Source organism: Kogia breviceps, chromosome 9, assembly GCF_026419965.1.
Source record: "Kogia breviceps isolate mKogBre1 chromosome 9, mKogBre1 haplotype 1, whole genome shotgun sequence".
Taxonomy (NCBI): Eukaryota; Metazoa; Chordata; class Mammalia; order Artiodactyla; family Physeteridae; genus Kogia; species Kogia breviceps.
The window spans coordinates 45,857,316-45,869,224 of record NC_081318.1 but is presented as its reverse complement, the minus strand read 5'-3'; the positions used below and the strand labels follow the sequence as shown (position 1 = coordinate 45,869,224).

At 54.1% G+C, this 11,909-nt stretch overlaps 1 protein-coding gene across 1 annotated transcript; it reads left to right on the top strand.

The window, feature by feature from the left end:
• Window positions 1–903: 903 nt before the first annotated feature.
• GHRHR (growth hormone releasing hormone receptor) lies at window positions 904–11,149 on the top strand. Its single transcript, XM_059073820.2, has 12 exons — window positions 904–1,165; window positions 1,297–1,404; window positions 2,095–2,198; window positions 3,293–3,390; window positions 4,134–4,266; window positions 5,704–5,857; window positions 6,148–6,208; window positions 6,787–6,856; window positions 7,546–7,637; window positions 8,211–8,340; window positions 8,921–8,962; window positions 10,774–11,149. Exons 1-12 carry the CDS (start codon window positions 1,147–1,149, stop codon window positions 10,897–10,899), a joined length of 1,137 nt encoding a protein of 378 aa, XP_058929803.2. The 5' UTR covers window positions 904–1,146; the 3' UTR covers window positions 10,900–11,149.
• The last annotated feature ends 760 nt before the right edge of the window (window positions 11,150–11,909 follow it).

Here is an 11,909-nt window from a genome sequence, read left to right as displayed (position 1 = left end):
ACAAAGGCATCTGTGTGGGTAGTTGTATTAGTTTCCTGTCGCTGCTGTAACAAATTACCACCAACTCAGCGACTTAAAACGGCACAAATCTATTTTCTTACAATTCTGGAGGTCAGAAGTCCAAAATGGTTTTCAGTGGTTTAAAACCAAAGTGTTGGCAGGGCTGCATTCCTTTCTGGAGACTGTAGGGGAGAACTCGCTTCCTTGCCTTTTCCAGCTTCTGGATGCCACCTGCATTCCTTGCCTTATGATCCTCCACCTTCAAAGCCAGCAGTGTAGCATCTTCATCTCTCCCTCCCTCTCTCTCCCTCTCTCTCTCTCTCTCTCTCTCTCTCTCTCTCTCTCTCTCTCTCTCTCTCTCTCTCTCTGTCTCTCTCTCTCTCTCACACACACACACACACACACACACACACACACACACACTCACACACATACTCCTCTGCTTCTGTCAGAATATCTCCTTATCTCACCCTGAAGCTCCTGCTTCCCTCTTATAAAGACCCTTGTGATGACTTTGGGTCCACCCAGATCATCCAGGATAATCGCTCCATCTCAAGATCCTTAACTTAATCACATCTTCAAAGTCTCTTTGTAAGGTTGCATAGTCACAGGTTTCAGAGATTAGGACATGGACATTTTGGGGGGGCCATTACTCTGTCTACCAAGGTACTTTATGCAGAATTGCCTTTGGGGAGGGGCAGTACAGAGCAGGGGAGTAAAGCAAAGAAGGAAAAAAGGTTGCTACACGGATGCACTATGGAGTTGGCTATTTCTGTGAGCTCTTCTGAAGGCTTTTGTTTAATGTGACTCAGAACTTACTTCCCTGAGATGAAAAAGGGAAGCATCCGTCCAAATCTCTATTCTCTCTGCCTCCCTCCCTTCCTGCTTGCTTGCCTTTTGTCCAAATATCCATTAAGCATACCTGGATGAGTCGGGCCCTGTGCTTAAGAGCACGGCCATGGAAATGAATCAGGCTTTATCTCTGTCTTCAGGTCATTAGACCAGCAAACCCAGAAGAAGCATCCAGTTGGCTTAGCTCATCTCATTAACTCTCTCCTGCAGGTACTGGGCAACGTGCACCCAGAGTGTGACTTTATCACCCAGCTGAGAGAGGATGAGCGAGCTTGTCTACAAGCCGCAGAGGGGATGTCCAACTCCACCTTGGGTACGTGGCTTGCGAGGGCGGGGGTGGCTTGTTACGGATTTCCTGATCTCCTCCAGCCTCCCATTCAGGATGGTGGACAAGCCTGTCTGTCCCCTGAGCTGAGTCTCCTCTGCTCCCATCTCGCTGTCTAGGCTGCCCTAGGACCTGGGATGGGCTGCTGTGCTGGCCGACAGCAGGCTCTGGCGAGTGGGTGAGCCTCCCCTGTCCGGCTTTCTTCTCTCACTTCAGCTCAGAGCCAGGTGAGGAGCGATGGGGGTGTGATGGGGGAAGGGGGAGGGCGCGGAGGTGACGTGGTTTCATCTGGTGGTGGTAGAATGTGGTGGCCGCACCCCAGCTTTGGGACCAGGCAGACCTGGATTGAGCACCGCCTTCCCCCTTCCCCATTCCCCTCTTTCAGTGTGACCTTGGGTGAGTCAGTCACCCTCCCAGACCCTCAGCCTCCTGACCTCCCGTGACCTGGGGAAAACAAGAGCATTAACTGCACGGAGGGTGGGGTTAATGATCGGGGCTTGGCAGTGCTGAACTCAGCGCCTGGAACTGAGTAAATCCTCTGGGAAGTTGCCTGCTTCACCTCCCTGGCCTGGGTGTCTGGGGTGGACGGTCCCTCTAGGGGCAGAGAGGGCCTCCTTTCTCCCCCCCCCGCCCTTAGGACGCTGGAGGCCCAACTCGCTACTTTGCTCCTCAAGGGAACAATTCTTTCAATTAACAGAAGGTGAGTCTGAGGCCAGAGAGGAAGTTCCTAGACCACTTCCCAAGCAGGCTGGGCTTGGAGCCCAGGCCTCTGGAAAGAAGGCTCCTCTCTCTCTGCTGCAGAGACGGGCTGTCTGTGCAGACCTGCCAGGGTCACTCCCCGGCTCCCCGACCTCTCCTGGGGAGAGAGAAGGAGCTGTCCTGACAAAATCTCTCCTTCCCTGCCTCTTGCCTCTCAGGGGCCGGGGCTGTGAAGCGGGATTGCACCATCACGGGCTGGTCTGAGCCCTTCCCGCCCTATCCTGAGGCCTGTCCTGTGCCCCTGGAGCTGCTAACTGAAGAGGTGAGAGGCTCCTGGCCTCTTGGAGGAAGGGTCGCCGTGGATGTTTGGTTGGGTGGTAGACCGCACAACTGTAGGGGCCGCCGTTCCCACTGTAGTGAGCAGGTTAGAATATTCATTACAGCACATTTCCGGAAGATGGCAGTATCTGGAAGAGAGGGGGTCTTGTGCTAACTTGCTCAAGGGTGACAGGTGGGCCACGCAGCTAGGAGGGAGAGGGGAGGCAGAGGGCAGGGAAGGAGATGTGCCGGCCGCCGTCTTCTTTTCTCCTTGGCGTACCCTCTCTGTGCCCAGGCTTCCAGGGCAGGGACCTGAGAGTAGTTCTGGGAAACAAAGGCTCTTAGTGGTCCTGGCCAAGCTCCTTGCCCTCTCTGGCCCTCAGTCTGTGGGCAAGCGAGAGAAACCTAACCTAGTTAGGTTAGGTTAGACGGCACGCACGCTTCCAAATTGAGCAGGGCCTTTGCAAGGTGCCTCCACACCCATAATCCCATATCTTTTTCCCCCCAGCCCTGAAGGCAAAGCATGAGTCTGACATTTTTTCAGATAAAAAGACTGAGTCTGGGAGGGGCGATGATGGCCTGCATCTCTCAGGAGAGCTGGGTCCCCCAGCGATCCCCTGCCTGCAAGGCTGCACGCTCCGTCTCCGTCTCCGGAGTCCAGGCTAGACTTTGATGGATCCAAATCCTTGGTCTTGGAAAGAGCTTTTCCTTGCAGCTGTCCCTGGCTGTCCCCTTTCTTTGGGGATGTCGTGTTCCCAAGCCAGTGAACAAGTTGGATGTCAATAAACAAGCCTGATTTCCTCCTGAGCTTTGTCACTCCCCAGGGACGTGTGGTTTCTGTGGCAGCCTCCCCTACCCCCAGCGACAGCCAGAGTTAAGCATCTAGCTCCCCCTCCCCTCCCCCCACCCCTCCCCTGCTTCCTCACTTGCCGTCAGGCTGCAAACCCCGGAGGGAGTTTGCTGTGGTCCCCACAGACACCCCTGCCCCGACATGGGCAGTTTCGGGATAGAATTGAAAATGTCACCCGCTTGATTCTCAAGCCTCCCTTTCCTCAAAGGCCCAGTTGCTGAGCGTTCCTCCGTCTCCACCCTCCCCAGAAATCCTACTTCTCCACCGTGAGGATCATCTACACCATGGGCCACAGCGTCTCTGCCGTGGCCCTCTTCATGGCCATCACCCTCCTGGTTGCCCTCAGGTTCGCCATCCTCATCACCTGCTCCAGAACCTACACCCTCCGCATCGTCCACAGCACCAAACTTGAACCCTTACCTGGATATTCAAGATGTTCCCAGATCTGGCATTGGCCGTTTCTAACTTTTCCTTTCCCTTCCCTCAGGAGCAGACCTATCCCTTCACACTCCAGGTCGGGCTCCCAGCTCTACACCTTTGCTTGTGTGGAACTTATTCTATTTGCTTGGAATGCCTGCCTCCTTTTTTCTCAGTGCCCTCAGATCTGTTAAAATTCGAAGCTCAGCTCTCATCTGCCTCAAGAGTCCTCTTTGGCTCTTCTGTGAAGCCCTTCTTGACTATGTCAACCCTTTGATCTTTGCCCTCTCAAAGCCCCACCTCACCCCACCCCCCAGCCTGGCCTGCGCTGTTCTCTGTGTCCTGGGGATGAGCCTCCTCTCTCTGGTGATCAGGGGGCTCCCCTGGGCAGGACCCTGTCCTTTCTGCCTCTGTCCTCCACACCGTGAGCTCACTGAAGGCAAGGGACTGCTATCCTCTGTCTTCTCACCTACACTGAGCCCAGCGGTCCCGCAAGGTTATAGCTGAAGCCTCAAGTTCAACGCAATCCATCCAATCCAATCTGATCCGATCCAATCCAAGCCAATTCAGTTCACCTCCCGCCCTGCTCAGCCTCCCCAAGCCCACTTTGAGCACACCAGAAGCTCCTCTCCCACCTTGCCTCCTGTTCCTCACCCCTCCTGTCCCCTCCAGGAGGCTCCATTGCCCCAGGAACTACATCCACACCCAGCTGTTCATCACCTTTATTCTCAAGGCGGGAGCTGTGTTCCTGAAGGATGCCACCCTCTTTCACGGCGAGAACACGGACCACTGCAGCTTCTCCACTGTAACAGCCATGGGTCGGGGTGCTGGTGTGGGTGCGGGCGAGGAGGTTGGATTAGAGATGCAGCTGTACCTGTCGGGTAACGTGGGGTGACCCTGCGGCTCCCGCTTTGCTAACGACAGAGCAGGAAATCACCCCTCCCCCTTCCTCCCCCTCCTTGCGGTCAAGTTTTAAATCCTCCGGCATCGCTTCCCTTATTCCACCCTCCACTCCGTATTCTGTATTCCCGTTCCATTCCCCATCCCATACCCCAACCCGGACCACGTTTCACTCCAGCCAGCCTTTCCATTTCACACTTCCTCTGAGCACTTGTCTGTCTGTGCTGGGCGTGGGTGTGTCAGGGGCTGGGCAGAGCCGTGTGCCTCCCTCGAGAAGCACCCAGGGTGCCTAAGGGGACAGATTATACCAGACCATGGGACCACTGTGTAGAGGGAGCTGAAAGCCGGGCGAGAACAGGAGAGGGCTTCAGGGAGGAGATAGCTTTGGAGCTGGCTGGGCAGCAGTGATAGGGAGGGAGTGGAGAGCACCAGGGTGACCGTGTCCAGTGTGAGAGGACCAGCTCTCACAGACAGGAGAAGCTGGGGCAAGTCCAGGAAACAGGGGTTTCATCCTGGGGGCCGGGAGGTGGGCTATGAGAAGAGAGCGAAAATAAGGGAAGTTGGGCTGAGTGTGGGGCCCCAGCACTCACCAGGTACTCTGACACCGTGCTGGAAACGAACAGCTACATGAATGAACAAACCAACAGGTGACCTTCATTCGTTAATGAAAGACATAATAATAGTATATGTATCGAGCACTTATGTGCCAGGTATTACGCTAAATGCTTTACATACGTTATCTCCTTTTACTTCCTACATCTATTTTCATTTTAGTCCCATATGTAGATGAGGGATAATTAGCGATGTCACCCAGCAGCTGAATGGCATGAGGGACCAAGCCTGGGCCATTCTGAGCTCAGAGGCGAGCGCTCCTCACGTGGCAGATGAGCAGAGTCATACAGTGAATGCGTGAATGCGTGCACGGGTACATGCGTGCGTGTTCGCAGGATGGAGCAGTGCATGAATAAATGGTGTTCCATATCCTCCGCTCTAGGGATTGACTTGAGCTCAGGAGGGATGGGGTGAGAGTAAAAACAGTAGCAATTTGTATACAGGGTTTCCGTTTAATCCTTATGGTGAGGCCACGAGCCGGCCTTGGAAGTTTTTCCTTTTAGAGCTGAAAAGCTAAGGGGTGGGAAGGTTATCCAGATGGTAAATTTGAACCCAGGCTGTCTGGATCTCAAATCTGTGCTCTTAACCACCACATTACCCTACCACAGCCCCTCTGGGGCAGCCCAAGGTGGAGGAGACCTGGAGGTTTGGGGCCTGAGTGGGGGAGGGGAGACTTGGCGGGGCTCCAATGGGTGTCCGGGCTCTGAAGCGCCCAGCCCCTGGCCCGCAGGTTCTGTGCAAGGTCTCTGTGGCCACCTCCCACTTCGCCACCATGACCAACTTCAGCTGGCTGCTGGCAGAAGCTGTCTACCTGACCTGCCTCTTGGCCTCCACGTCACCCAGCACAAGGAGAACCTTCTGGTATCTAGTCCTCGCTGGCTGGGGTGAGCACTGAGGGCTGGTTGGGGCACTGTGTGGGTGTTGGGGGGTCGGGGATGCCCGGGGAGCTCACACCAAGGTCCCTTCATCTCACTCATGATGACCCCAAGGCCCAGGGAGAGGAAGGGCAGCCTACAGTCCTACTCCAGCAAGTGCTGGAGTTCAGGGCCAGGTCCCCGGTCTCCGGGCTCTCTCCTGGTCCCGCCCTCACAGTGCCCTGTGTGACTGGCTGTAGTGGTGGCAGGTGGGTGCAGGATGAAGACCCCTTACTCGTGTCTTTTCTGTACCCCCTCAGGGCTTCCCCTGCTCTTCACCGGCATGTGGGTGGGTTGCAAGTTGGCCTTTGAGGATGTTGCGTGAGTCTGGGCTATCCCTTCATCACACCCGTACTGGGTCCCCATGGGGCATGGACTGGACGCTCAGGCAATGAGGCTGTCCTCCAAGCTGGGAAGAGGAGGAGAACTCCCAGGCTTGGGAGAGGGGTGGGAGATGCAGTTGTGGATAGCACAAAAGGGGCTTGAGCCTGGGCAAGAAGGGGGTGCAGAATCTCAGGGTTCGGGGCTCAGGGGGTAGGGGGCTGTAAGTGAGGGCCTTCTGGAGCAGGGGGAGTGTTGGGGCCACAAGAAGCCAGTAAACAGACTGAGTTTTGAGAAACTCAACCACCTAGGTGGAGAGAAAGAGTGAACCCAGCTTGGATCAGGGCACGCCTTTGGAAAGTGCTTAAATGTCTGAGAGGACATAGATAAGGCTGGTTGGGAGTAGGGTGAGGCTAGAAGGCTCAAATTCCAAAGTGAGGAACCTAGAGGCTGGTAGGTAGAGAGGAGGGAGGAGCATGGGTGCCACAGAAAAGGGCTTTCCAGCAACTGCACTCTTCCCATCCCATCCCCCCACCCCCACCCGCCCCCCCATCGGTACCGGCCTGTCCTCTCCCCAGGTGCTGGGACCTGGACGACAGCTCCCCCTACTGGTGGATCATCAAAGGACCCATCGTCCTTTCCGTTGGGGTCAGTGCCTGGGGCCAGCGTCCTCTGCTTTATTCAGCCAACCTCCCTGGGTCCACCGAGCAGCCATACACAGCAGGAAACACGACTCCAGGCTGGGAGTCAGGACACCTGGGGTTCTAGCCTGGTTCTGCCACAGATTCTCTGTGAGGCCCTCTCTGGACCTCAGCAGCCCATTGGTAAAACCAGCACTCAGGCCTCTTCTAGCTCAGAGTTTTGATGAGTCTGGTGCCCTGCTTGCAGATCACCTACCACTGCAGTGAGGCTGGGCTGGGAGAGTAGAAGACGTGGCAACTGAAACTTCTACCTGCTCCCACGTGGAAGACAGGGCAGCTAGGACTGGTTTTTGTGGCCTGGGTGAATGTATGCATTTTTGTCAGTTTTGCAGTTGTGCAAAGAGAAGGCCACATGCTTTGTGCCAGAGAAGAGCCTGAGAGGTGCTGGAGGCAGGATGGCAAGGCTGACCTCCCACCCTTGGTCCTGGGACTGGAAAGGGGGGGAGACCCTGAGCGCCCTATGAGGCTGTCCAGTCTCAGGCGACAAGGTCTAGAGCAAGGACCTGCACATCCATCTACCTGCACATCCCTGTCTCTCAAGGATTTGAGGTTTCTAGTCCCCAAAGATGTCCCACCTCAGGCCATTTGGGTCACCCCTGACCTTTGCCTTCCACCTTCCTACACCTCTATTTCCAGGTGAACTTTGGGCTTTTTCTCAATATTATCCGTATCTTGCTGAGGAAACTGGAGCCAGCTCAGGGCAGCCTCCACACCCAGCGTCAGTACTGGTAACGTGTGTGTGTGTGTGTGTGTGTGTGTGTGTGTGTGTGTGTGTGTTCGGGGGTTCTGGGGACATAACTGGAGTAGGAGTCAGCATGGTTCTCTTTTATGCACGATTAGCCATCCATGATCCTGGTCCAGTGCTTGCCCCTATGTCCCCAGAGAGAATAGATCTGGTCCCTGCCCTCCAGGAGGTCACAATATTGGAAGGATGGGGCTCCAAAGAGCCAGGTGCCAGGCCAAATAGGCTGATCAATTTCTACGGGAGCCTGAGGAAGGAGATCCTTTCTAAACAGATGGTGGGGGTGGAGTACAGTCTGGGAAGACTTCCTGGAAGCGGTGTCTTTGAACTAGACTTTGAAAGATGCATAGACTTGACTAGAATAAATTGAGACAAGAGAATTTGGCAGAGGGAACAGCAGAATCCAGGGGCCCAAAGTAAGGAAGCCCAGGGTGCATGTGGGGAGTTCTCCAGGGTGGCTGGTGTGTAGAATTGATATGGGAAGCTGGTGGGAAGTGAAAGTAGGCAGGGGGCCCATGGGACTTTCTAATTCCAGCCTTGGGCTTGTCTTTTTCTGCAGGCGTCTCTCCAAGTCAACTCTTCTCCTCATCCCGCTGTTTGGAATTCACTACGTCATCTTCAACTTCCTGCCTGACAGTGCTGGCCTGGGCATTCGCCTCCCCCTGGAGCTGGGACTGGGTTCCTTCCAGGTGAGGACCCCCACAGCACTCACTCCTTCCTTCTGAGTCCTTGGGCAGGAGGAAGGTGCTGCCGCCCACAGGCTTGGTTGATTTCATGGTAGGGTGAGGGGCAACTAGGCTCGTTATTCTTTCTTCCATTCATCCATCTATTCAAGTATCCATCTGTCTGTTTTCCTCCCATCCATCCATCTCTCTATTCATTCAACTACTCATGCACCTATCTACATATCCATCCATCTACCCATCCATCCATCCCTCCATCCATCCATCCATCCAATCTATTCAACATTTACTGAGCACCTATTATGTGTCAGGCTCTGTGCTTAATGCTAGAGGATGCAGAAATAAAGAGAATCAGAGACACAGACCAACGGGGCCAACAGTACAGCCTTGGCAGGCTTGCTATGACAATTACATATGACAATATGCCTGGCACATGGTAAGTGATGAATATGTCTACTTTCCCTTTTCCCAAAGACCTGGTCCAAGTCACAGCCTGGCGGAGAGTAGGGGAAAAAGGTAGTAGGAAGACTGCAGACACCTTGAGGCCAGGCCAAGGTGATGGGGTCCTTTCTCTTTGGCCCTGCAGGGCTTCATTGTTGCCATCCTGTACTGCTTCCTCAACCAAGAGGTAAGTGACTCAGGCTATCCTTATTTGTTAAGCTTTCCCTCCCATCAGTCCTAAGGCTGCCTCTCTCCTGCCCAGCCCCTGTAAATCCCTGATCAGGCCAAACACTGAGTCCTGCAGTCCTTTGTGGAAATCTGTCCTGAGTTTCTGGATCAAGCTTAACCTGAATACTTCCTGTAAACATCTTTTATCCATCCCTCCTCTGGGCTGGGTCAAGTTTACTGTCCATTCAGCAGGAGGTGGAGAAGGCCTTTCACGGATCAGAAGAGGGGTCCAGGGGTGGGTTAAAAGGATCCTTTAATTCTGTGTTTCTAAAACTGAACGAGAGAGAGTGAGGGAAGGAATAAGTCGGCTCCTGGAGAGACAGGGAGAAGACACAGAGGAGCCAAGAAAATCAGAGGTAGACATACAAAGTCTAGGAAGATAAATTCAAGTGCAGAGACAGGGAGGATGATGGAGAGAAAAGCCAGGGACTCTGAGAGAGAGCACCTGGAGGAGAGACGCACAAAAAGAACAGACCAAACAGAGATGAACAAACACGTGAATAGACAGAATAGATGGTACTGGTGCACACGTAGAACTATGGAGAGATGGTAAAGAGGAGTGAATTATAACATCCCACCCAGAAGACACTTTGCATTTTTCCTTTAGGACAGACTTGCTTTATGGGGAGGGGTGGGAGAATTTAACTTAGCGCCCCAGACAACCAAGTCCTGTCGCTGTGTGCACAGGCAGAGTCATGGGCTCCCTCTGGTGGCCAAGGATTTGTTGTGGGCTCTGTGTTCTGCTGGAGACCTGGATGCACGTACCTGTACCCCAGCTGTGGAGCATTGCACCCCCCTATTCTGCCACCACTGTCTCTTATTGGCTCCCTCCCCTCTGACATTCTTTGCTCCCACCCTAGCCTTTCTGAGTCTTCTGCAGCCTTATCTGGCGTCTGGATGCAGACACAGGACTGCAGTAGCTGATTGTCGTGGCTCCTGGGCCCTGGGGTTGCTGAGAGGGGCAAGGAACAGCCCTGGACGAGGTGGATGGGATCTGGAAAAGGCTATTCCACAGAGAGATGTGAAGGGATCTGTCCCAGGAAAAGTTTTGGGGACCAGATAGTTAAATGCCTCTGGAGACAGGGAGCTTACTACCTATCAGTGACACTTTCTATCATTAGGAAGCTCACCTTTATGTTGAATGGAAATCTGTCTCCTTTTCATCTTTGTCACAGCCTAAATTCAGCTCTGTCGGAAATGTCACAGCCTCTCAGCCCCCCTTTGCCCCAGCAGCCCCTTGGAGATGTGAAGATACAGACACTGCCCCCCCCACCTCTTTCAAGTGACTTTTCTTTCAGTTACTCTCAATCCCCTCAATTGCACCTCCTCAGACAAGGTTTGGAGGCCTCTCTTCCTTCAGACCATGTCCCCTGGACAGGTTCCCAGTGGCCACAGTTCAGTTCAGTGGGCAGGGGCAGAAATGAGCCCCAGAGCAGGGGATGGTCTAAGCTTTGGGGGAAGACAGAGTAGTTTTTTGGCCAGAAACTCAAGAAAGCACCCATAAATGTCTTTCACTGGGCCCAGACAAAGGCAGTGCTAAAAGAGAAAGGAGCCAAAGGGAGTGGTCAGAAATACAGGAAGGAGGAAGTAGTATCCTCTAGAGGTAGCACTTAGCAGTGGCTGTGGCCAACCATAGCTTCTCCTGCTCCAGGAACTCCTGTCTCTGTTTCTCCTGCATGGTGTCCCCCTGCACCCTCACCCCTACTGGGGCTGAGTAAAGAAGTGGCAATGGGACCTTCCTAACATCCTCCCTCTTGTCCTTGCTTGGAGGTGAGGACTGAGATCTCACGGAGATGGCGTGGCCATGATCCTGAACTTCTGCCAGCCTGGAGGACTCACGCCAAGTGGACGACGCCTTCCCACTCAAGGGCGAAGGTGTTGACATCTGTGTGCTAGGCTGGCCACATCACGTGACTGGAATCCACACCTAAACTTGGGCAGCTCCACGGGCCCACCACCCTTCAGAGGATTAGGAGCAGCGCCCCCTGGGAACCCTCAGTTGACGCCTCCACCCAAGCTGCTGCCCAGCCTTTCTTCCCTGTCCTGCCCCTGACTCTTTTCTCTGTGTGTCCACCTCTGATTTCCTTGGTTCCTGTCTGTTCTTCTCAATAGCCCAACGCCAGAGGAGTCAATAAACTTGTAAATGAATAGATACACGTTTGAGTGAAACTGTGCGCCTCTGCACGGGAGGGATCTGTAGGCTTTCTTTGAACCCCCGGTGCAGACGTGCATTTATCGCGTCTCAGTTCATGTCACGTCCCCATCACTTGTGTGTGCGAGGATCCTCTTGTTTAACTCATTAAAAAAATGTATTCTCTTTTGTCTCTACCTGCACTCCCATTCCCCTCCTCCTACAGGCAAACATTCCAATATGTTAAATGTGAATTCTTATGTTTCTGTGTTCTTGCAAAATGTGTAGTGTTGTGTGTGTCTGCACTTTTTTTTTTTTGCAGTACGGGGGCCTCTCACTCTTGTGGCCTCTCCTGTTGCGGAGCACAGGCTCTGGACGCGCAGGCTCAGCGGCCACGGCTCACGGGCCCAGCCGCTCCGCGGCATGTGGGATCTTCCCGGACCGGGGCACGAACCCGCGTCCCCTGCATTGGCAGGCGGACTCTCAACCACTGTGCCACCAGGGAAGCCCTCTGTACTTTTAATTTACATAAATGCTGTCGGTTATATGCTTCATCCTGCTTCTGATGTTTTTCCTCTCAGCATGGTACTTTGAAGAGATCCACCCTTGTGGCCATGTGCTCACCTGGTTGCTTGTTTTGACTGCCGTATGGTGCCACATGGTGTCACCGCCCACGTGTGACCGTCCTGTCTCCCCCTGCCTCTAGGTGAATGTTCACGTGCTTGTGCCCTCATGCCCCCATGCCAGCAAGCCTTTCTCCGGGACACATACCACA

What these genes read in the sequence shown, in the direction of transcription:
- GHRHR (XM_059073820.2), top strand. An exon ending in ACCACTGCAGCTTCTCCACT is followed by an intron (nt 4,267 to 5,703) that starts GTAACAGCCATG and finishes CCTGGCCCGCAG; the next exon opens with GTTCTGTGCAAGGTCTCTGT. An exon ending in TGGGACTGGGTTCCTTCCAG is followed by an intron (nt 8,341 to 8,920) that starts GTGAGGACCCCC and finishes TTGGCCCTGCAG; the next exon opens with GGCTTCATTGTTGCCATCCT.